The sequence below is a fragment of the Neophocaena asiaeorientalis genome, unplaced genomic scaffold (genome assembly GCF_003031525.2).
Source record: "Neophocaena asiaeorientalis asiaeorientalis breed wild unplaced genomic scaffold, Neophocaena_asiaeorientalis_V1.1 scaffold134, whole genome shotgun sequence".
NCBI classification, from domain to species: Eukaryota; Metazoa; Chordata; class Mammalia; order Artiodactyla; family Phocoenidae; genus Neophocaena; species Neophocaena asiaeorientalis.
The window spans coordinates 7,762,137-7,788,827 of record NW_020185339.1 but is presented as its reverse complement, the minus strand read 5'-3'; the positions used below and the strand labels follow the sequence as shown (position 1 = coordinate 7,788,827).

Here is a 26,691-nt window from a genome sequence, read left to right as displayed (position 1 = left end):
AAGACTAAGTAATAGAGGTAAGATTCTAACTCAGAACAATTTGGTTCAAAGTCTGGTCTCAAAAGCTTGCTGTCCCAACAATCAATCTAGTGTTTAAGGCTGCTATTCACCCATTTGACAAAGCTACTAATAGAGGAGAGCAATGTCCAGTTCCAGAGAGGGCAGAAAAGAGAAAAATACTCATTGAAGGAGTAGGGCAAATCGTGAGCAAATCCACAGTACCCCAGGATCTCCATCCTCTCATTTTATATAACTGCTTTTCAGTCTATGAAAACTTTAGTTTTATCTTGAGAGAGGATGATTCTGTCTTCAGTCTAGATGTAATTTTAAACTTAATGAGAACTTAATATTCACATTTTTAATCACTATATCTTTTAAATCTAATTGTTTTATGTTTTCAAATTGTGCTAAAGTTATCAAAATTATATTTTAGCTCCTTAAATTTTAAAGTAAAAACTAAAAAATACTTTCACTTATCATCCAAGTAAAGATATAAAAAATTTATTTTCCCATCAAGTCCATAAAAAAAGATCCTTATACTGATGACTACTAAATTTTTATCTCCTCCTAAACTCAAAAACTCACATACCCAACTACCTGCCTTATAATCACCTCTATTATTTTACAGACATCTCAAATTTATCCAGAACCATTCTTGCCTTTCCTTATCCTCCAAACCTGCCTCTCTCCCATCTGTTAATGCAATCAGTATTTCCTTCCCCCACTTTCTCAGGCCAAAAACCCTTAGATGTATTCTTTGATATTTTTTCTTTCTTTCACATTTCATATCCAACTCATCTGTGAGATCTTTATACTCTATCTTCAGAATTTATCTGGAATCCTCCTACTTCTCACTTCCACAACTACCACCCTGTTCCAAGCCAGCATTACCACCAATATCAGAGCAGCAGATTTCTACTTGGTCTCCGGACTTAGCATCTTGCTCCCTGCCTTGTGTAGAGTTCATTTTCTATACAGAAGCCTGGGTAATCTTTGTAAACCATAAACCAGATTTGTATTAAGGAGAAATATCCACAATGGCTTTCCATTATATTTGCAATAAATTCCATGGCCTAAAGATTCAACAGTCTGGCCCCTGCTTATCTTTCCAACCTCATTCTCTACCATTTTCCTCTTTATTCACTTGGCTCCAGCCATAATGGCCTTCTTGGTATTCCTCAAACATGCCATCTTGCCCCAGTCGCAGCCCTTATATCTTTTTTCCCTTCTACCTCGAATACTTCTACCCCACATCTTCATATTATTGACCACTCTCATCCTTTGTTGTCTGTGTTCAAATGTCATCTCTTTAGAAAAGCCCCTCATTGTGCTTTTTGATAAGTCAGTTCCTAATTTTAATATAATACAATTTATCAATTCTGGTTTTGGTTTTTTTTTGTTTTGGTTAGTGCCCATTCTACCATAATTATATTCTATCACTTTACCCTACCTGATTTTCACTGTAGCTCTTATCAGCATCTGAAATTATATCATTTATTTGTCTATTATCTGCCTTCTACATGAGACCATTAATTCCATGAGAAGGGAGTTTTGCCTGCCTTATTTTTCCATAAATCCTCAAGTCCCAGTGTGATTCTGGCATACTGAAGGTGTTCAAAAGAATTTTGTTGAAGGAATCAAATCAACAAATTTTATATTTTTATGAAACTTCATTATCATAAAGTATATGGTGGCTTATTGAGTTACTAAATCCAATATCCATTTAATACCTAAAAATTATTACTGAAATTTAAAATGTATGGTACTGATATAGAGAGAGACAAATTGATCTAAAGACCTTAACAGAGAGCTCTCAGAGACAAACCCATGCATATGTGGAGAGTGTATATATGCCAGAGGTAGGAAAGACTATGCAATTAATAATATTGATACTAGGAAAATTGGTCATCCATGTTGGAAAAATAGGTTCCACTCTCATACAACACACAAAGAATATTTTTTATGAAATTAAAAACATAAATGCAAAAAGCAAAACTTGAAAGCTTTTTAAAGAAAATTTAAGAGAATATCTTTATAAATTTGGGATAGGAAATGATTCCTTTAAAGAGGAATCCTTTAAAACCTACGTTAGATGTAGAGAACAAACATATGGACACCGAGGGGGTAAAGCGGCAGGGGGTGGGGGTGGGGGTGTGATGAATTGGGCTATTGGGATTGACATGTATACACTGATGTGTATAAAATTGATGACTAATAAGAACCTGCTGTATAAAAAAATAAAAAATTTTAAAAAAGACACAACAAAGCACTAACCAAAAAAGAAAGAAAAAAATTAAGAATTAATGTAATCAAAAGATATAAAGAAATCAAAAAAAACAAGAGAAGATATTTGCAACACATATAATTAACAAAGAGTTGGTATCCAGAATATGTTAAAAAAAAAAAAAAACTCGTATAAATCAATTAGAAAAAGACCAAAAATGCAAAAGAAAAATGGGAGGATGCATTGAAAAGAATGCCTGAGAATAAACTTAACCAAGGAGTTTAAAGACCAGTACACTGAAGACTGTAAAACACTGAGGAAAGAAATTGAAGAAGACATACAAAAATGGAGAGATATACCATGCTATGGATTGGAGGGATAGTATTTAAATGTCCATACTACCCAAAGCAATCTATAGACAATGCAATCTCTCTCAAAATTCCAATGGAATTCGTGTGGAACCACACAAGACCCCGAGCAGCCAAAGCCATCTTGAGAAAGAACAAAGCTGGAGGCATCACACTCCCTGATCTCAAATTATATTACAAAGCTACAGTAATCAAAACACTGTCGTATTGGCATAAAAAGGGACACATAGATCAATGGCACAGAATAGAGAGCCCAGAAATAAACCTACACATATATGGTCAATTAATTTATGACAAAGAAGCCAAGAATATACAATGGGGAAAAGGCCAGTCTCTTTAATAAATGGTGTTGGGAAAACTAGACAGACACATGCAAAAGGATGAAACTGGACCACTTATTTTCTGACAAAATAATTAAGTCAAAATGGATTAAAGACTCAAATTTAAGACCTGAAACTATAAAACTCCCAGAAGAAAACTGGAAGTGACCTTTTTTTTCTTTTTTTAAAAAATTTTTTAATTTATTTTTGGCTGTGTTGGGCCTTCATTGCTGCGCGCAGGCTTTCTCTAGTTGAGGCGAGCGGGGGCTGCTCTTCACTGCGGTGCATGGGCTTCACATTGCGGTGTGCAGGTTTCTCATTGCAGTGGCTTCTCTTGTTGCAGAGCACAGGCTCTAGGTGCACGGCCTTCAGTAGTTGCAGCACGCAGGCTCAGTAGTTGTGGCTCGTGGGCTCGAGAGCGTAGGCTCATTAGTTGTGGCACACGGGCTTAGTTGTCCACAGCATGTGGGATCCTCCCGGACCAGGGCTTGAACCCATGTCCCCTTCATTGGCAGGTGGATTCTTAGCCACTGCACTAATAGGGAAGTCCCTGGAAGTGAGCTTCCTGACATCAGTCTTGGCAATGATTTTTTAGATTTGACAGCAAAAGTAAAGGCAATAAAAGCAAAAATAAACAAGTGAAACTACATCAAACTAAAAAGCTTCTGCACAGCAAAGGAAACCATCAATACAATGAATGGAATAAAATGCTTGCAAATCATATATCTAATAAGGGGTTAATATCCAAAATATATAAAGAACTCATATAGCTCAATAGCCATAAGGTACATGAAAAGATGCTCAACATCACTAATCATCAGGGAAATGCAAATCAAAACCACAATGAGGTATCACCTCACACCTGTTAGAATTGCTATTATCAAAAAGACAAGAAATAACAAGTATTGATGAGGATGTGGAGAAAAGGGAACCCTTGTGCACTGTTGGTGGGAATGTAAATTGGTGCAGCCATTATGGAAAACAGTATGTAGGTTCCTCAAAAAGTAAACCTATATAGAACTACCACAAGATCCAGCAATTCCACTTCTGGGTATTTATCCAAAGAAAATGAAAACGCTAATTTGAAAAGATATACGCATTCCATGTTCACTGGAGCATTATTTACAATAGCCAAGATACGGAAACAACCTAAGTGTCCATCAATGGAAGAATGAAATCTTTTCATTTGTGACAACATGGATGGACCTTCAGAGCATTATGCTAAGTGAGATAAGTCAGAGAAAGACAAATACCATATGATCTCCTTTATATGTGGCAGCTAAACAAATAACCAAGAACAACAACAAAAACTGAACTCACAGATATAGATAACAAGTTGGCGGTTTGCCAGAGAGGGGGATGGCGTTGTGCTTGTGCAAAATGGGTCAAAAGGTACAAACTTCCAGTTATAAAATAAATAAGTCATGTGGATGTAATGTACAGCATGGCAACTAGAGTTAATAATACTGTATTGCATATTTGAAATTTGCTAAGAGAGTAAATCTTTTTTAAAATTGAAGTACAGTTGATTTACTATGTTTCAGGTGTATAGCAAAGTGATTCAATTATCTATCTATATATATCTACCTATCTATCTATCTATCTATCTATCTATATATATATATATATATCTACCTATCTATATTCTTTTTCAGATTCTTCTCCATTATAAGTTATCACAAGAGTAAATAAATCTTAAAGAAGAAGAAATTTTTTTTCACAAGAAAAGAAATTCTGTAACAATGTATGGTGATGGATGTTAAGTGGATTTATTGTGGTTATCGCTTCAAAATATATACAAATATGGAATCATTACATTGCCACTTGAAACTACTACAATGTTGTATGTCAATTATACCTCAATTAAAAAAATTTTTAATTAAAAATGAGAAAAATGGTGGGAAAACATGAACAGTTAGTTCATGGAAGAAGAAATGCAAATGGCCAATAAATGTACAAAAAGATTTTCATCCTCTTTAGCAGTCAGGAAAAACAAATCAAGATCACAATGAAATAAATATTTTACACTCAGTAAAACTGAAAAAAATTAGTAAGTCTGATAATGCCAAATACTGGTTAAGGATGGGATCAGTGAGCCATCTTAAGCATTGCTGGCAGAATATAAACTGATATAAGCACTTTGGAAAACCATTTAGAGCTTATAAAATTGAATTTCACATATCCTATGGGTCCAAAAATTCCACTCCTAGCTTTATACCTAGAAATACTCTTCTATGTGTGTACCAAGAGACAAAAATAAGATTCGTTCATAGCAATGCTGTTCATAATAGCAAAAATCAAAGCAACTTAAATATTCATCAATTGAAAACAATATGGATTAATATATTGTGGTACAGGCATATAATGGAATAGTATATAGCACTAAAAATAGATGGTCTTTATCTATACCCAGTAACATGGCTGAATCTTGGAAATCCAATGTTAACTACAAAAAACAAGTCACAGAAGATGACATATAGCATGATACCATTCCTATAAAATTAAAAACCTAGCAAACCTTAGTGATACATATGTAACCTAAAAATAACCCCAAAAATCTATTTTTGAAAAAGCAAAGAATAATAAACAAAAAAAAACAAATTAGTCATCACCCCTGGGGGGGGGAGGCACAGGGAGAGGAAAGAGAAGAAGCACATAGATAGACATGAGGCATTTGTAGGATTCAAATTCTGTAGTTGAATGGTAGGTTCAATATGTACTCACTGTATGATTATGCTTTATAATTTACATATGCTTCATATATTCTTTTATAGTATTAGTACATTTAAGGCTAATTTAAATACATTATAAGGACAGCTAAAAGAATTAAAGTATGCTTTAGTATTCCATAAGAAAGACATACATATCTAAGTCTTGAATAACTTCACTATATAAAAAAGGAAAAGTGTAAACTTAGTTCTATTCACCCCTTTCTAACTCCTTATTTATTGAGGTATTACTGTTTATGATTTTGATAACCTTGAAATGAGAGGGCTTATAGAAATAGCAATACACAGAGTATATTTCCTTAAAAAAAACAGAAAGCATTTTAAAATTTGTTTTCTTTCACCACATTCACAAACATTAACTATACAGAACATTTGCGTAATATAAAAATCATTTTGATGTCCTATATCACTAGACTATTCACATATAAAGGGAAGTGACTTTATTTTCATTTGTATAAAACTGACAATAAATACTTACTAAATGCTTGGATCGATATTTGACCAATGAATCACTGCAGGATTCCAAAACAGTTTCTGGTAATTCAATCAACTGCCTAACCTTCTAAAGATATTAGCATTATAGTGCCCTCTCCTGGTTCTACTTTGTAGTCAAAGTAAAGCAAAGCCACCTACTTTGCTAGTCATATTACTTTTAAATATGGTAAAAACTAATCACACTGGAATAATAGTAATATAATTAACATACTGTAACTTCTAAGAGAATATGATTCTATAACTACCATTCTTTCTGAATTCAACCCATCAATACAAAATCTGAAGAATATTACAAGCCTCAAAGTCTCGTGTTTGCTTTTAATCTAAGTGAAAACTAATAAGTAAAGTAATTGTTTAAAGTCATACAAATCTCTATGAAAATCCTAAATAACCCCTTACAGGGGATATACCTTTTCTCAAATACATAAGTAATTTGAATATGATCTTCATAGTTTTTTCATTCAATTGTACAGATCCTAATGAAGTACTATGTGAAATTACTTTTCACTCAAACAGATATATGGTCTGCAGTAAATAATTATACAGCCTGTCTTTAAACAGTTGGCAGAGTACAATATAAACTCTTCTCTACTATATGTTGTATATTTTAATTTACATATGCTTAAAATATATAACCACAAAAAATTTCTAAAAATGCAATTCTATTTGTAAAGTTCAGCACTGCCAATCAGTTCACCTGAGCCAACATCTAAATATATGAGGTAATTAAAGTAACTGAAAAATGCATTGAAAATATCTACCAGGTATCACAAGTAAGCCTGAACAAGAAAGCATAAAAATGTTTTGGGATTTGTATACTTTTTCTACTTTTAAATTTCACTATTCTAATAATGCGAGATGTATAATAAACAATATATTTAAAATACTATGAATTGTTGCAATTAGAATAAAAAAGGAATTTTAGCATATCACTTTAAATTACCTCTCTTTTTAGAAAACAAAATCACAAATATACTATAACCATTATTAGAGAAAACAGCAACTAATCTAGACCAAAGTATTTTACAACTAGAAGAAACTTTGCCATTATCTTGCTCAGTCCCCTTCTTTAGCCAATAACAAAAATGAGCCCCAAAGTGGTGAATTGATTTACTACAGTCAATTACTTAGGAATAAATACTAAAACATCCTAAATTGATATAATTTCCACATTGGTCTTGAATAAAGTTAAAATCTTTGTCTGATTTATGATGCAGTAATATCTTAATTATTTGGTTAGACTTGAATTCAGTAAAATGATAGTTTCATTCTGATTTCTGAAAACCAGAAGATGACATATTGAACTAGCAACCAATTCTAACTCCTTAGATATTTAAGTTCTTAGCTTCAGGCTCTTCATCTACAAAATTAATGCTTTATTAAATGATCTCTGAAGTTTCATTCACCTCAGTAATTCTATGACTTTTAATATGTCACAAAGCTTTGAAATTATGCATTCATGGGTCTAACTCCCCTACTAGTTTATAATGATCTTAAGGGCATGGCACATGTTTTATTCATCGTGTATCCCCTGAAGTTAGCACAGCGTCTGGTCAAGAAAAATTTTTTTGGACATAAATTTAAAGGGTGTATCTTCTAAATCCCTAGATAAAACAGGTCACTTATGAAATCACCAAAGTATACATAAAAACTTTTCATAACCAAAGTATCTATTATGTAAAAATTCTGACAAAATAAGACACTATTTCTCACTTTCATATGGCAGTGAATTTGTTGTACTATATCCAGCCTCAGAGTGCTCTGATCTATGCTTTGTGATGATTGTAGAAAGGATACTATAAAGAAGTATTAATTCATAATTTAGGAATTATCAACTTATAAATTATGAAGTAGATAACTGGCTAAATAAATAATCCATATTCAGATAATCAGGATGTAAATATACAAACACTATCAATCTCAGATGGACACTGACAACAGATGGGTACTGAATGATCATTCATATTCTTTACTTTATATTTCAATGCCTGGAAAGAAAAGCAGAAGACTTAATAACCAAAATGGAAATACCACATGCCTTTTCTAAGTACACATCAAAATATTATCATGTCTCCAAACATGCCATTCAAACTTTAGCTACTTACTTGATGGCCCAAGGACATCTTTGCTATCACCAAGAAGCTTTTAATGCAGGGTAATTGAGCAGCAAACAAATACAATCCAAATCAGGAAGAAGCAAAATGTATCAGGATTGAAGCAGCAGTGAAACAAAAGGACAAGGAAAATAGCATTAGTTTTATAAGTAGAAAGCACATGCATATCAATTCTAATAATCATAATTCGCAAGGAATTTTCTTTTCCACACATAAAAAGACATTGGCTTAGGTGTTATGTTTGTTTTAATTTTGGAAAATGAAGGTGGAAAGAGAAAAATGAAATCACCCAAGTATTTTGTTTTGAAAATTACTCAAGTGAAAAATTACTTTCAACTATAATTCAAGATATGGGTTAGGAGTGATAAAAAATTATTTAGAAATGTAAAGGACAGCCAAAAAGTTATTCATTTAAATTCAAGTGGCTTAAAAATATATAACACCCATGCACTATTAAATATTAGTTCTGCATGCCATGAAAGCACTTAACACTACATAGAAATTCAGGATGCTTCTACATAACGAAAGGAGTTTACTGAGTGCTTATATTATGCCAAGCATGTGCAAAGAGCTTTTACAGAGACATCAACAAAGTGGAACAAATTTTTTTCTCAAATGGCAAAAAAACAAAGAGTATTGATTAGAAGAACAATAAATTTTACTAAGTTAGGCAAAACTTTCTTAGGACCCACTAATATCAAGCATATAATCTAGAGCTACTAGTCTCTAGGAAGTCAGAAGATCCAATTCTTAAATGATTAACTTGCAATCAACTAAAAGAAACAGGAAAAAGACTGCTGATCTTTGTCTAGTAACTATTTTAATAAACAGCATTACACTAAATGTCACTTATAGACAAGTGTTTTGGTCTCCCTTGGCAGGAACAGAGTCCTTAGCTCTCTCCTTCATTTCAAATGCCAAACATGGAAACGTATCAGAAGTGATTAAACAAACAAACAAAAAGTTCCCACCACTAATGACATTATTGTTTGGTCTTATTTAAAGGGAATGGGGAATCTTAATTGGTTTTGACCAAAAAAAAAGTAGCAGTTGTTTGCTTTAGGGCTTCTGCTATCTCCTAGGGAAAAAAAAAAAATCTTGGCTCTGTTACTTCCCTAAAGTGATGGTTATTTCACAATGCTTAAAATTATGTTCTAATGCCTTTAAAGGCATTTGCTCTATTCATTTTTTCTATAGGTGTCCATTTAAATTCATTCTTCTATAAACTGAGTTCACAGATAAACTAAAAAGAAATACAGCTTTAGTGACAACGAAATAATTGTGCTCAAATCCATTACAGCTAGCAAGCATGTGGGAAGAGATTAAAGTATTTGTGGCAGGCAACCTCTAAAATGGCCCCAGTGATCCCCACTTTTTGGTGTATAATCCCCTCTCTTTGAGCATATACTGGACTTGCTGAATCACTTCTAATGAACAGAAAATGGCAGAGGTGAAAGGATGTCATTTCCAAAATTAGACTGTAACAAGACTATGACTTCAACCTTGTTTGTGGTCTCTTGCTCTCTCCTAGATAGATGATCCTGGGGAAAGCCAGCTGCTGCATCATGAGGCAACCCTGTAGAAAGGCCCATGAGGCAAAGGAACTGAGGTCTGTCCACAAACCCTAAGTGACCCTGGAAATGGCTCTCCCGCCTCTCCTGACCCCCTCAGCGGCAGCTCCCACCCTCCAGTAGCTTGATTGCAACCATATGAAAGATTCTGAGCTAGAGACACCTAGCAAAGCTGCTCTTAAATTCCTGACTCACTGAAGTTGTAAGATAATAAATGCTTGATTTCTACCATTTAATTTTGGGATGATTTGTTATATATCAATAAATAACTAATACAATATTGGAAAACTGAAGGAAGTTCAGAACCTGACAGAGACAACTATGGCAAACTTTACAAATCCTTCATAGACATCTTTTGGAAAAATCTTCCTGTACTGATATGAATAATTACCAGTTTCCCTAGATTTACCTATAACTTCCTAAAGGAAAGAATGATTCTAACCATATTTACATAGTTAAGAGTATTTAATTTCACAAGGGCCAGTCACATTTGAAGCTTTTGAGCTGGTCTTCTACTTAGGATAAAAGATCAAGTTCACTTTCATTGTACAGTTCTGTATGATATAATTCTCAGATTTTGTTGATTAAAAGCACTATGTCATCTTCTGTGCAGCTGTACTCCTTATATATTTACTCCCAGAAAATAATCCCTAGCATACACAACAGCTTCTGAACATTTATTTCAAATTATGCTTTCAACATTATATCCTCAGGCATATTGGTGTCATATAAATCTGAATGTATTGTATTAATCCAATATTTTTCTCAGGCTGAGGCACTGGAGAATAATCAAAGTAAACACTGTCTATTCTTATCATTAATCTATCATCCATCCATCCATCCAAATAGTCACTGAGTACCTACTATATAGACAGGTATCATTTTAGGCACTGAGAAATATAGCAGTGAACACAGCAGACAAAAATCCTGTCCTTGTGGTAGTTATGTTCTAGTAGGGAAGATAAACAATAACATAATAAACAAGTAAAATTTTGATGTATATTATATAGTATAAATACTAAGGAAAAATAAGCAGAAAGTGAAGACATAAAATGTTAGGGAAGATGGAGTTAAAGTTTTAGATAGGGTGGCCTAAGAAGGCTTCACTACCAAGCTGACTGAACAAAATGAGGAAACTTAACCATAAGGACTTAAAGGGGAAGAGTACTCCAGGGAGAGGGAGGATCAAGTACAGAGCAGAGTACTTGAATAGCAAGACTGGAGTGTTTGGAGAATAGTGAAAAGGCCAGAGGGCTGGAAACAAGGCAAGCAGGAGAGTAGCAGATGAAGTCAAAGAAGTAAACAGCTGTAGGACTTTATAGGACATAGTCAAGCCTTCTGTTTTATTCTGGATGAAATAGGGAGCCACTGGATGGTTCTGAGAAAAGGAGTAACATACATGATTATGTTTTAACAGGACTGCTCTGGCTGCTATGTTGAGAATAGACCAGAGGGACAAGGGTATTATCAGCTCAGAGGTTACTGCAATAATCTAGGGGAGAGATGAAGGAGACTTGGACCAAGATGGGAGCAGTGACAGTGATGAGAAGTAGTTAAGTTCTAAATATATTTTTAAGGTAAGGTCAACAGGATTTCCAAACAGGCCAAGCATGAGGTAAAAGAAAAAAAGGAATCAAAACGATGTCAAGTGTTGGAGTCTGAGCACCTGGAAGGATGAACTGCCATAATCTGAGATGGAAAAGACAGTGAGACAAGCTAGTTTACAGGGAGAAATATAGGTACAATCATCCCTTGGTATCCAGAGAGAACTGCTTCCAAGACACCTCCCACCTCCACCCCACCCCACCACAATACCAAAATCTGCGGATGCTCAAGTCCCTTATATAAAATGGTGTAGTATCTGTATATAACCCATGTATATCCTCCTATATACTTTATGTCATCTCTAGATTACTTATAATATCTAATTCAAAGTAAATGCTATGTAAATAGTTGTAAATACAATGAAAATGCTATGTAAATAGCTTATAGCATGTGGTAAATCCAAGTTCTGCATTTTGGAACTTTCTGGAATTTTTTTCCCCCAAATAATTTCCATCTGCAGTTGGCTAAATCTTTGGATACAGAACCCTCGGACATGAAGGGCCAACTGTAGCTCAGTTTGGAATACATTAAGTTTGAAATGCCTGTCAGACATCTAAGTCAAAATGTCAAGTAGGCAGCTAGACACACAGACCTGTACAGGGAAAGGTTTAGGTTGGTAAGAAAATAGTATAAATTATGGTATGTGTGATAGTTAGGGTATATGATCTGAATGGCTTCATCACAGGAGACTGAAAAATGCCACAGGATAAAAGAACAGCCTCCAGAAAACATACATTATAATGGAACAACAGAACTAAGAATTAAAGCTGAAATGCTACAAAGAGAAGCAGAAACACAATGAAAAATAAGCTTCACTTAAGAAACCTTTCCCAGAAGGATGTGGATAAAAAGGCATTAAGTTGAGATGCAAGTGAAATCATCCTCCCAGAATTATTTGCAAGTGATGCTAACTGGGAAACAATATATAAGTAATTGAAGATTACATATTAATTTTACCAAGTAACTGACATCACTGAAGTCTTCTACACACTGCTGAACTGCACACTACACTTCTTATTCTTACTGCTTTTAGGATTGGGCCTAATTTGTGCAGTTCCATATTGTATAACCCATGAATAAAGACAATGTGGAAGTACTGATGTGGAAATGCTCTATACAAGTACCTTTTAAGATATTTAAAAAAAGAAAAAGCTAGCCACTCTTCTTGGCTTTTGATAGAGAACAAAATACTGCTAGAATTTCAAGGAATCCAGGAACTTTCTCCTCAGCTTGTTCAGAAAAAGAGCATTTAAGATATGACAGGGCTTCCCTGGTGGCGCAGTCGTTCAGAGTCTGCCTGCCGATGCAGGGGACACAGGTTCGTGCCCCGGTCCGGGAGGATCCCACATGCCGCAGAGCGGCTGGGCCCGTGAGCCATGGCCACTGAGCCTGCACGTCCGGAGCCTGTGCTCCACAACGGGAGAGACCACAACAGTGAGAGGCCCACGTACCGCAAAAAAAAAAAGATATGACAGAAACATTTTCTCTCTCTGAACAACTTACCATGTTTACAATTATCCCTTGAACAATGTCCATACAGTCATCTCAAATTTTTTATCATATAAATAAATTCTCTACTTTGGCAGAAAGCATGAGCTGAAAAATAATAATAGTAACATGCCTAGAATTTTTCTACTTGGTATTCAATAGCATACTACCAGTACTTTAAATAAAAGCATGAAATATAGCCATTATCTAAATCTTTACTGATTTTAGTCTACAAATATCAGGAAAAGAGCATAATATTAAAAATGTGATTTTACTTTAATGTACTTCTAAATATTTGCCATGCCATCTGTAATTAGCGTAAAACTTGTGATCTTTAAGCAGTGTAAAGGAAGAGGTAGAAGTTCATAATCACACCCTTCAACCTGAGAAACCCCTCAGTCCTGAGCAATCCAGGACAGATGGCCACCCTATATATATAATACAGAAACAATACCATGAGGTTCATAGCTTGATTTCATTGCCTTTAGCACGGCACCTCCCTGTTTTATTGATTTGACTTACTTGTTGAGCTTAAGAGAAAGTACAAATAGCTTATCAAGCACTGATATGAGTAGAGCTTAAAAATAAAATTTCAAGCAGACGGCACCTCTTCCCCCAATACAGTTGATCAAGTTGTACTCAGAGAAGCAATCCTACTTCAGTGGGCTCTTGGAAGCCACAATACTGAAGAAGAATTATATAAAACATCTGAAGAGTGCTTGGACTTCCCTGGTGGTGCAGTGGTTAAGAATCCACCTGCCAATGCAGGGGACAGGGGTTCGAGCCCTGGTCCAGGAAGATTCCACATGCTATGGAGCAACTAAGCCCGTGTGCCACAACTACTGAAGCTCACGCACCTAGAGCCCATGCTCCGCAACAAGAGAAGCCACCGCAGTGAGAAGCCCGCACACCAACACGAAGAGTAGACCCCGCACGCTGCAACTAGAGGAAGCCAGCACACAGCAGCACAGACCCAGTGCAGCCAAAAATTAAAAAAAAAAAAAAAAAAGAGAATAAATTTTTTAAAAAACAGAAAATTAAAAAAAAAGAATGTTCTACTTAGTGTTATCTTTGGCTCTTAGAGTAAGAAATTCAATGAGGGATATACAACGCAGCTGAGATCTGTTTGTTCTTTAAACAGGAGTCATCACTCTACACTTAAATAAATTTTTTCATATTCCTGCAATCGTTTGCAAAACACACATGTGCACATTTTATCCCTGAGTTTTACAGGAGAGATTTTAAGGGAATATTTTTCTGGGACTAGAGTTTATCGCTGTTAGAGAATATGATCTGATCTGCCAGGCAGTTACATTTTTGATACAGCAATTCCACCACTAGGAATGTATACTAAAAGATGTGTTCAAGGATATTTATCACATCATTTATAGTAATCTACTTAAAACAGGGAATTAAATAAATAATAATACATTCACATAATAAAATACTCTGTAGTCATTATAGTTTGGTTTTTTTTTCAGGGACTGAAAAACATTCATTATATATTGGCTTTTAAAAGTGTTATACTGAATCACTTTGCTATACAGCAGAAATTAACACAACATTGTAAATCAACTATACTTCAGTAAAATAAAATTTTTTTAAAGTAGGTTATAAAGAAGTTTGTATGATATGACTCCATTTTTATGAAATTTCATGTGTAAGATATACACATATGAACACATATATGCCACAAAAATAAAAACAGTGGTTACCTCTAGAAGGTAGAATTTTATTTATTATATTTTCCTTTATTGTTTAAAAATGCCACATTGGTATGCATTATTTTTATAGTCAAAAAAGATTAAATCTATTTACATATTGGAAAAATGAAAACGGAATTTTCAAGGTGATCTTCTCGATCTATGTTAGCTACGCTTTATAATGGCATAATCATCTGTGATTAAACATAGTGGAAAATATATTCTAAGAATCTAACTTGAAATCCTAAAAAAAAATACAAAAAATGTTAACATTTTGAACATAATACCATATATTACTCTCTGTCTCTTGAACTTCAGCAATTTCTGCAAATGGCAAGATCTAAAAAATAGGACAAATTTTCTCAGGAGTGATTTAATTTCGTATACCTGAATCTGAATCTAGAGAGCCCGCACAGTTTATCAAATGAATTAAGTGGTGCATTAATCTTAAAAAGTAGCAAAAAAAAAAAAAAAAGCAATAGTATGCTTACCAGTATCTGTACACTGGAAACTAAATCCTTAAAAAAAAAATCCCGAGGCTTCAGGAAATTATAATCAATCTGCCAACCCATGAAGTCTTCTCGGACATGTTCTGGGGCTTTTTCCCAGTTCTTATCCTCCTTGCATATATTTAATTATACCAGCCCTTCCACCATGCAAGCCCTCTCCTCCTTTCCATGCAAGTCCTCTCTCCTCCTTTAGTTTCTAAAATACGCCACTGCTCTGGCTTCCTTTCTCCTAATTGCCTACCTCCACTTGGTCCTCCAATTCAATAAGTGAGTGACCTTAACCAATGACCAATCCTCAACTATTTGTTGTTTTCTCTCTACCTGCTCTCTTCCTGCAGATTCCATTCTTAATGAAGGCTCATTTGCTACCTTTATTCAGACAACTTTCAAGTTTCTTCTTCAGACCTAGCCTATCTCCAAAACTTCAGCTTAACATATTCCTACCTGTATGTTCAGACATTATTGCAAATTAACTTCCTGTTCTAAAATTCTGTTAACAGGCCCTGAACCAAGATGGCGGAGTAGAAGGACGTGCTCTCACTCCCTCTTGTGGGAACACCAGAATCTCAACTAGCTGCTGGACAATCATCGACAGGAAGACGTTAAACTCACCAAAAAAGATACCCCACATCCAAAGACAAAGGAGAAGCCACAATGAGATGGTAGGAGGGGTGCAATCACAGTAAAATCAAATCCCATAACTGCTGGGTGGGTGACTCACAGACTGGAGAACACTCATACCACAGAAGTACACAGCGGGAGGAGGAATTCCTACAGAATCAGACTTTGAAGTCTAGTGGGATTTGATTGCAGGACTTTGACAGGACTGGGGGAAACAGAGACTCCACTCTAGAGGGCACACACAAAGTAGTGTGTGCATCAGGACCCAGGGGAAGGAGCAGTGACCCCAGGGGAGACTGAAGCAGACCTACCTGTTAGTGTTGGAGGGTGTCCTGCAGAGGCGGGGGTGGGGGCTTTGGCCCACTGTGCGGACAAGGACACTGGCAGAAGAAGTTCTGGGAAGTACTCCTTGGCATGAGCACTCCCAGAGTCTGCCATTAGCCCCAACAAAGAGCCCAGGTAGGCTCCAGTCTTGGGTTGCCTCACGCCAAACAACCAACAGTGAGGGAACCCAGCCCCGTCCATCAGCAGTCAAGCGGATTAAAGTTTTACTGAGCTCTGCCTACCAGAGCAACAGTCAGCTCTACCCACCACCAGTCCCTCCCATCAGGGAACTTGCACAAGCCTCTTAGATAGCCTCATCCACCAGAGGTCAGACAGCAGAAGCAAGAAGAACTACAATCCTGCTGCCTGTGGAACAAAAACCACATTCACAGAAAGACAAGATGAAAAGGCAGAGGGCTATGTACCAGATGAAGGAACAAGATAAAACCCCAGGAAAACAACTAAATGAAGTGTAGATAGGCAACCTTCCAGAAAAAGAATTCAGAATAATGATAGTGAAGATGATCCAGGACCTCGGAAAAAGCATGGAGGCAAAGATCAAGAAGATGCAAGAAATGTTTAACAAAGACCTAGAAGAATTAAAGAACAAACAAACAGAGATGAACAATACAATAAATGAAATGAAAAACACACTAGAAGGAATCAATAGCAGAATAACTGAGGCAGAAGAACGGATAAGTGACCTGGAAGACAGAATGGTGGAATTCACTGCTGTGGAACAGAATAAAGAAAATATAACAAAAAGAAATGAAGACAGCCTAAGAGACCTCTGGGACAACATTAAACGCAACAACATTCACATTATATGGGTCCCAGAAGGAGAAGAGAGAGAGAAAGAACCAGAGAAAATATTTGAAGAGATTATAGTCGAAAACTTCCCTAACATGGGAAAGGAAATAGCCACCCAAGTCCAGGAAGCACAGCGAGTCCCATACAGGATAAACCCAAGGAGAAACATGCCGAGACACATAATAATCAAATTGGCAAAAATTAAAGACAAAGAAAAATTATTGAAAGCAGCAAGGGAAAAACGACAAACAACATACAAGGGAACTCCCATAAGGTTAACACCTGATTTCCCAGCAGAAACTCTACAAGCCAGAAGGGAGTGATGTACTTATGTATATCATGATATACATGATATACTTAAAGTGATGAAAGGGAAGAACCTATAACCAAGATTACTCTACCCGGCGAGGATCTCTTTCAGATTCGATGGAGAAATCAAAAGCTTTACAGACAAGCAAAAGCTAAGAGAATTCAGCACCACCAAACCAGCTCTACAACAAATGCTAAAGGAACTTCTCTAAGTGGGAAACACAAGAGAAAAAAAGGACCTACAAAAACAAACCCAAAACAATTAAGAAAATGGTCACAGGAACATACATATCGATAATTACCTTAAAAGTGAATGGATTAAATGCTCCAACGAAAAGGCATAGGCTTGCTGAATGGATACAAAAACAAACCCATATATATTCTGTCTACAAGAGACCCACTTCAGACCTAGGGACACATACAGACTGAAAATGAGGGTGTGGAAAAAGATATTCCAGGCAAATGGAAATCAAAAGAAAGCTGGAATAGCAATACTCATATCAGATAAAATAGAATTTAAAATAAAGAATGTTACAAGAGACAAGGAAGGACGCTACATAATGATAAAGGGATCAAGCCAAGAAGAAGATATAACAATTACAAATATATATGCACCCAACATAGGAGCACCTCAATACATAAGGCAACTGCTAACAGCTATAAAAGAGGAAATCGACAGTAACATAATATGAGTGGGGGACTTTAACACCTCACTTACACCAATGAACAGATCATCCAAAATGAAAACAAATAAGGAAACACATGCTTTAAATGACACAATAGACCAGATAGATTTAATTGACATTTATAGGACATTCCATCCGAAAACAGCAGATTACACTTTCTTCTCAAGAGCGCACGGAACATTCTCCAGGATAGATCACATCTTGGGTCACTAATCAAGCCTCAGTAAATTTAAGAAAATTGAAATCATATCAAGCATCTTTTCTGACCACAACACTATGAGATTAGAAATCAATTACAGGGAAAAAACCATAAGAAACACAAACACATGGAGGCTAAACAATACATTACTAAATAACCAAGAGATCACTGAAGAAATCAGAGAGGAAATCAAAAAATACCTGGAGACAAATGACAATGAAAACACAATGATCCAAAACCTATGGGATGCAGCAAAAGCAGTTCTAAGAGGGAAGTTTATAGCTATACAAGCTTACCTCAAGAAACAAGACAAATCTCAAATAAACAATCTAACCTTATACCTAAAGGAACTAGAGAAAGAAGAACAAACAAAACCCAAAGTTAGCAGAAGGAAAGAAATCATAAAGATCAGAGCAGAAATAAATGAAATAGAAACAAAGAAAACAATAGCAAAGATCAATAAACCTAAAAGCTGGTTCTTTGAGAAGATAAACAAAATTGATATCCCATTAGCCAGACTCATCAAGAAGACGGAGAGGACTCAAATCAATAAAATTAGAAATGAAAAAGGAGAAAGATTTGGAACAAGACAAGGATGTCCACTCTCACCACTATTATTATTCAACATAGCTTTGGAAGTCTACAGAGTGAAGTAAGTCAGAAAGAGAAAAACAAGTATCTTATATTAATGCATGTATGTGGAACCTAGAAAAATGGTACAGATGAACTGGTCTGCAGGGCAGAAGTTGAGACACAGATGTATAGAACAAACAAACCAAGGGGGGAAAGACGTGGTGGGGTGGGGATGGTGGTGTGATGAATTGAGCGATTGCAATTGATATGTATACACTGATGTGTATAAAATTGATGAGTAATAAGAACCTGCCGTATAAAATAAATAAATAAAATTAAATTAAAAAAGAAAAAAAATTCTGTTAACAAAGAACAAGCTTTAAGCTTGTTTTAGAAACATCTTTATGTCAAAAACCATACTCAGTAGCTTCCCTCAGAAACCAACTTCCATGCCAACTTGCTCAATTCTTTCAGTGGTACCATCTTTCTTTGAATCACTCAGACCTAAACCCTTGAGTCACTGAGACTCTATTTTCCCCCCAACATCTGATTAAGTCATTAAATTGTAATTAATTTTAAATAGACAATATCTACTCACATCTAGTCCTTTCTTTCAATTCCCATTAATACTAACCAGGCCAGACCCACATCACCACATTTATCAGCTTTTGCATCTTCCTTCTAATAGATGTCCCTGCACTCAGTCTTACCTTACTCATTTACCTACTACACTAAATATTGAAGTTCAAACACACAATAAAGACATGGTCCCTATTACTAAGAATATCACCATATATTGAAGACTGTATATACTGTAGTAGAGTAATTCATTTGACTTTAAGGTAAGTTATCTCCACCCAATCTACACAATATTACTCATTATTCAAGCCAGACCTATCATTAGCAAGTCATTTAGCTGTTCTGAAATTTATTTTCTCCTCTGTGAATACACAATTATTAAACCTTACAACTTTCCAAAGTTGTTGTGAGGCTTAATAATAGTTTACATGAGTGTACTTTATAAATTTTTGTTAAAGCATTATTCAGACATAAGGCAGAATTACTGAGTGGTACAGTAAGTGACAAAGACTAAGAAAGGACCAAGAAGGGAATGATTAATTTACCAAGTTAATTCCCTAACATATCACTTGGGCCATGTGGCTCCTCCACTTAAAAATATTTGATAGCACCCATTCTTTAGGGAAAAAATCCCCAACCCTGATATTTAAATCGTCTACAATTTGACCCAATTATTCATTCCACAGAAATGTTTTGATCTCCTATGAGGTAGCCTTGCAACTCCAAAATTTCACTTATCTAAATTATCTGTCTAGTAAAACTGATTGCTCAGAGCAATCTGCAATATTCTGCAAAAACATTGTTTTTGCTTCCCTGTTCAATAGCTCAAAAGTTCCCTGCCTTGAAGGCTCAACTCAAATTGCCAATTCTGCTACCAAAGTTCAAGATGAAGTGTATCTTTCCCCAACACTAACTTTCTAATACCAGTTCTTTAACAATGCATAGTTATCTCATAGTATTTCCTCTACTGCTACCATAAATAGGTAAAAATTAATTTGTTATTTAACTTTTTTCCTAATATTACAATGGTCTAGTTATAGTGTTGTCAAATAGAACTACTGGACAATTCAAGTCTAGCACAACCTTACCTCTCCCCAGCTCAACCCACTGACCACTCTCTAGCATTTGTCATTGTTGACCACTCCTTTTCTCAAAACTCTCCCCCCTTCCTTAATTTCCAAGTTATTTTCTCTCCTTTCTCTCCTTTCCTCTTTCTGCCTGGCCCGCTTCCCCTTCTTTTCCCTTAAGATAGTTATTTCCCAAGGTTGCAGCCTAGAATCTCTTTTGTCCCCATGCAACATGCTTTCCATGAATGATTCCACTGACTTGATTTTTATGGATTCTATTCACTGACAACTCCCCAAATTAGTTTCCCACCTTAACCTCTCCTGAACTCCAGCCCCTTAGGGCCATCCCAATCACTCTCCTGGTACACTCATTCTTATTATCCCAGAAAAAATAGCACATCCTTGGTAAGGGTATTCCTGACTTCCTATGCCAGGCATAACAAAGGGATACTCACTCCATCTGTTTTGTCACTGCATCCTTCTATCACGCAGAAGTGCAGCAGGCAGCCATAGAGCTCCATGTGTTCCTAGGGACCTGTACTTCCATCTTCCTGAGTGAGGAGGTAGAAAGACCCCTCACTCACCTTTCCCCTAAACCTCAACACTTCCAGCCCAACCACCAGTCTGCATAAAAGATTTGTGAGCTTCACACTTGGCTCTTACCTCTGCCTAGAAAGCTACCTTTAGGACTCTGTTTAAAAGTCACTTCATCAGGGGCTCCCCTGGTGGCGCAGTGGTTGAGAGTCCACCTGATGATGCAGGGGACGCGGGTTCGTACCCCGGTCCGGGAAGATCCCACATGCCGCGGAGTGGCTGGGCCCGTGAGCCATGGCCGCTGAGCCTGCGTGTCCGGAGCCTGTGCTCCGTAACGGGAGAGGCCACAACAGTGAGAGGCCCACGTACCGCAAAAAAAAAAGTCACTTCATCAGAAGACTTCCATGATATTCCTAGAAAATAGCAACACCTATCTCCAATTCTGGTACTCTTTATCCTCCTTACCCTGCTTTATTTTTCATCACAACAATCATCACACAGCACAGTATATATTTATGTATATTTTTTGTCCTTCTTCAATGGAATGTTAACTCCACTAGAGTAGGAACTTTGTCTATTCTGTTCACTGTCGAATCCTTTAAGATTAGAACAGAGCCTGGCACATGGTAGACACTCAACAGACACTGAATGAATGAATGAATAAATGCATGAATGAAAAAAAGGCTCAGTCAGTATTATAACCCTAATACCTAGCAAAGAATTTATTATACATATGTAGTTTGTTGAGTTCCTCTGTTTATTAAAGGAATTAGTTTCAATTCTCCTATGACAAAAAACAAGTCTTGCTCATCTTTGTATTTTCCAAAATTTAACATTCTGCATTCTTAAAATATATATGCAAAGAACTAATATGGGCTAGAACCATGAAATCTGAGTTCTAAACCTATTCTAAACCTTAAGTCGATCAGTATTTCCTAAGTAAACTTGAATAAATATTTTGAATTTAGTTTTCTTATTTGCTCATGACATCTGTTACAGTACTAAAATTCTGTTATACTAACAACTCAACATAGAAAATTATCTCAATCCTAAGAACATCCTTAGCTGTAATTTAAAGCATATTTGTATTTTCTTCCACTATTAGTCTTTGGCCATTATATGCCCGAAGTCCACTGCTAGAAATTCTCCCATGCTTTTTCTTAAATAATTCTGTCCTTCATAAGTGACACTGGTACAAATTCACTACCAGTTTTTGGTAATGGAGCATAAATTATATTTATTCTGGTACTAGTGGTCCCTTGCCAGGTTTAAACCAACCTCCTTCATCAAGATCTTCAGATACAAAGGAAGTTCAAAATCAATCAATGTGATGTCAGTTGTAACTAATGTGAGACTGCTGGTGAAGTCTGTATTTATAAAATAAGAAAAAAGTTAACTGTCCACTAAAAGAATTAAACCGATGACCTTGGCATTTGACCTCATTAACATGTTCCTCTATATCTGACCTAACCATCCATAGTTACCTGAAAAGGTTATGAAATAACAGCTCAACAGAAACCATGTTATCATATCACTATCATGCCAGGCTAGGTATGATAATTGGTTATATGAGGCAGCTCACGTACATAAATATTTCAGTGTATGATGCTTAATCTTATGACTTGTTTACATAATTTCAGTTTGAAATAAGAGCTTACATTACCTGCAATTTCGTTTTGACCAATTCTTTACACAGATACATGAGCCTACATTCTATAATGAATCATGATCAGGAATTGAATTAAGACATAAGAACTGTATAACAAATACCTTCTTTCCTTCTGAAGTTCTATTCTAACAAATCATTCATTAGTAAATTATGTTGATCAAGCCACAGGCAAGACTGCTAATGATAACATAGAAATGTCACCCTCCGTGACTCATAATATCTACCACTTATAAAAATGCAGTCAGCAACTGCTCTCCATGTGTCAGCAACTATGTGGTGCCAAAATGCCAAAAAATTCACCCTGGATAGAAAAATCAAAATTAGTTACAGGAGAACAAAACTTTGGATTAAATAAAATACATCATGGATTGCACATTTTTCGAAGTATACATTATTTTAGGTAATGTATGTAAAAACTTTAAAGGGATGCTTAAAAGGCTAGGTGTAATACAGATCAGTTTACAACATAAAAACATTAGCCTTACATTCAATAACATGAATAACAGAGTATCTGTATTTGAATCCTAACATGGCCCACTGACTAGTTTATGTGACTTAGAAAAATTACTAACCCCTTTAGAGCCTCAGTTTCTTCATCTCTAAAAACAGAGTAATATCTACTTCACAGTACTATGGAGGGAATTAAATGAGAAAGTGTGTGAGACATCAATCCCCGGTGAGGGCACATAGTAAGACTGCAAAAAATAATGTTTTTTCTCTACACAAATACAGTAACCCAAATAGGGAAAGTGCAGATTTTAGAAATCTAGGGGGAAAAGGAAAATCCAGAAGGGACATATTGTCTGTTTTGCTACTATGACCCGACGGGTTTTAACTGTCTTTTACCTAGTTTACAAAACTGTATGCTAACTTGTTCCATGGGCTAACCATCTCTATTTCTATGGTTCTCAACCTTAGTTGGGCATTGAAATCACCTAGGAGACTTCAAAAAGTACTGATTGATGTCTGTGTCTCACCCTCTAAGATTCTAATTCAATTGAACAGCCTGAGCACTGGGAGTTTTCAGCACACCCCAGATAACTCTAATGTTCAGTTGGTTGCCCCTCCCTCCAATATCCATAATTCTGTCAAGATAATTTTCCTAAACCACACTCTGAACAGGTTGTTTCCCTACTCAAAAAAAAAAAGAAAAAAAAATTGAATGGTTTGACATTACATTAAAAACGAAAATCCCAAACTGTAAAAAATAGTATTCAAGGCTCTGTATAATCTGATTCTAACATCATAGGTGAGAGGCAATACAGGAAAAAGATTAAAGCTTAGCCTCTGGAGACAAAATGTATCCCAGTTCTGCCACTTACTAGTTGTGTGACCCTGAGCGACTTTCTTAACTCTCTGTGTCCTCATCTATTTACTACTGAGATAGTAAATTATATTATCTCATAGGGTTATGTGAAGATTACATGAGTTTATCTACAAAGTACTTAGAACTGCTCTGGCACATTATAGAAATTTTTAAAATGTTAGCTGTTATTCATTTCCTCTAGCTTTATTTTCTACTAATTCCCCTAAAGCAGCAAGCAATATTGCCTCTGAGACCTAAAATATGCTCCAAACATGGTGTAGTCATAAACCTGGCGAGGTACTATGTGTATAGATATGCTCAATGATGGTAGGCTAGTTTTTTAGACTCAATATATGTTCAGCTAAAATTAAATTTCACGTGTGTGTGTGGGTATACATGTACATACACAGATACAAATATAAATTCATATACATATATGTAAATTCATTCCCTCTCTCAAGCTCTTTCTTGCTCCATTGCTGTTGTTTTCACCATATTAAACTTAAGGTGACTTCTGAAGCAGTCACAAGTTATTGAAAACCTACTGAGGTGAGGTCTGGATAAATATCCCTTCATTGCTCTATTCTCACTAGACAGTTGGACAGGTAGAGATTTTCTTGAACTTTTAATCAAATTTTATCTTTATGTATCTCCAACATGCTGAAATTCTAATCCTTCACATGTCTTTCCGAGGTTTTGTGGGACTCTCATTTTATTTTTTTAAAAAGCAGGAAGAAATCTAAGATTCTTAATGCACATAATTTTAATTAAGAGTTAAAGGTGGAGCTATGGATGTCTTGGCTTTTACTATATCCTGCTTATAAGAAGCATCTGCATGTCTTAAAACTTAGGAGAAACAGCAAATGATAATGCTTATGAAAAACCTTCAAACCATACTTTTAAAATCTGAATGACTGCAATGTTATGGATATTGAAAGAAGTAATAAATCTTTAAAGCCAAGTTTCCACCTTAAGTCTAATTTAGCAAAACAAATAACTTTCTATTGGGTAAATGACATAATCTATTTACTTGGGAGTGAGCCACCTTAACAGACTTCTGATTTTTAAACTGTGGGCATGTCACAGCTGACAAAGATCTTAATATAGATGAACTGTCCAACAGGGCTGCTGTTCTTTTGATGTTTTTGGTCCCCTTTCAGCCACCACCTCAGCCAACCTTCACACAGGGAACACAAAGCCAAAAAGAAAGTAACCAACTGTTTTTACAAATGGGAACTGAGTTACTTACCAGTGAAGTAACTAACACCCTCCCTGAACCCGTCACTAGAGATGGATGGATGGGGAGCAAGCTTCAAGCAGACAGAGAGTACGGTACCACAGATGGAGGAAAGGCCAGGGGGCCAGAGTAGGAGGAAGACCTGGGAGCCATCTTTCTGGGCCTTTTTCTCTCTATAATACTGGACAGATCACTCTCCACTGTGTCCTTACTACCATGGCAGAACACAATTTAATACCAACCAGAGGCATTAAACAAAGTTTTAATCACTTTTGTTTCTAAATTGTTTTTAAATCAGTTGTAGTATGCACACAACAAGTGCAGGCAAAGACCCTGACTACTGCCTCCCACTGTTCTTTCCCCCAAATGAGCTAACTGATTACAACTAGGGAGGCAGCTTGTCGAAAAGAATTATGCCCAAAGCAGAAATACAGAAAAATTCCCTAAGAAACAGAATATATGAGTGGAAGGAGCAAATGAGGAATAACGAAACAATGATTTTAACAAGAGATTCTTCACCCTAAGACATGTATTCCCTAGACAGACCAAAAAGTCCCTGGGTTCTTACCTTTCTATCTAGGACAGTATCAGATATTCCTAGGAGAATATTATTTCCAAGAAAGTACAAGCTCACAAACAAAAAAAATTAATATCCTAAGAAGCCCAAGTGCTGAGAAGGAAAACTGAACAATCTCAGTAGAAGGAAAGAAAATTAGTAAACAAAAGCCATCAAAAACTTAAAATAACCACAATAAATATGTTCCAAATGATACTGGAGGATATTGTAAAAATATGAAGCATGACCAAGCAATCACAAAAAAACAGCTAGTAATACTGGGTATAAAAATATTATGGTGAAATAAAGTATACAGCAGATTTGAACAGCAAAACAAATATGATACAATAATAAATTAGTGAGTCAGAAGAGTGGTAAAGGAGTTCAACAAAAAGGCACAAAGAAAGGAAAAGATGGAAAATATAGAAGTTAAGAGAGATTAAAGAAGCAAAAGTGCTATTATATTCACAAAATAGGAGACCCAGAGAATTTTTTAAATAAAAAATATTAAATCTTAAATAATTTTGAAACCTCCACAAAATGGATAAATTTCTAGAAAAATATAAAAGGCTTTAAAGACTCCTCCACCTCTCACCCCTAGACATACCTACACAAAACCACAGGCTCAGCTGTATAAGGATTGAAAAGAAAAAAAATGACTATTATTTGCAGATGATATGAATCAGATAAAATAATAAATCTAATAAAACAAAATATATAAGCATTCAACCAATATTGTTAAATATAAAAATGAAAAAAGAAACAAAAACAAACAAAAAAACTCCTTGATATAGATCATGTCTGAATGCTAGGTACAATTATGAAATAGGCAAATTTTATCTCGATCATCACTCCCTCATTCCTAAAGGCTCTATCATAATTCTTCTTTCCACCCTCAACTCCCCCTGCATCTCCAACACACCCAATCAACTACTGGGTCCCTCTTTTCACATCACATAGCTGCCAATTATTTGTCTTTAAAGTGTTAGTTACTGAATGTTTAAATGAGCAATTCTCAAACTTTTGGGTCTCCAGACCCCTTTCCACTCCTAGAAATTACCAAAGACTCCAAAGAGTTGTTGTTTATGTGGATTA

The 26,691-nt window shown here is 35.7% G+C and overlaps 1 protein-coding gene across 4 annotated transcripts in view; it reads right to left on the bottom strand.

The window, feature by feature from the left end:
- Positions 1-26,691, bottom strand: part of OSBPL8 (oxysterol binding protein like 8) — a 185,879-nt gene that overhangs the window by 92,823 nt on the left and 66,365 nt on the right. For 2 of the 4 annotated variants that reach the window (XM_024736487.1, XM_024736486.1), the window contains exon 3: positions 8,242-8,278. The exons of the other annotated variants lie outside the window; for them this stretch is intronic. In XM_024736487.1, coding sequence (XP_024592255.1) covers positions 8,242-8,278 — 37 coding nt within the window. The remainder of the gene's footprint in view (positions 1-8,241; positions 8,279-26,691) is intronic. 4 annotated transcript variants of the gene reach the window in all.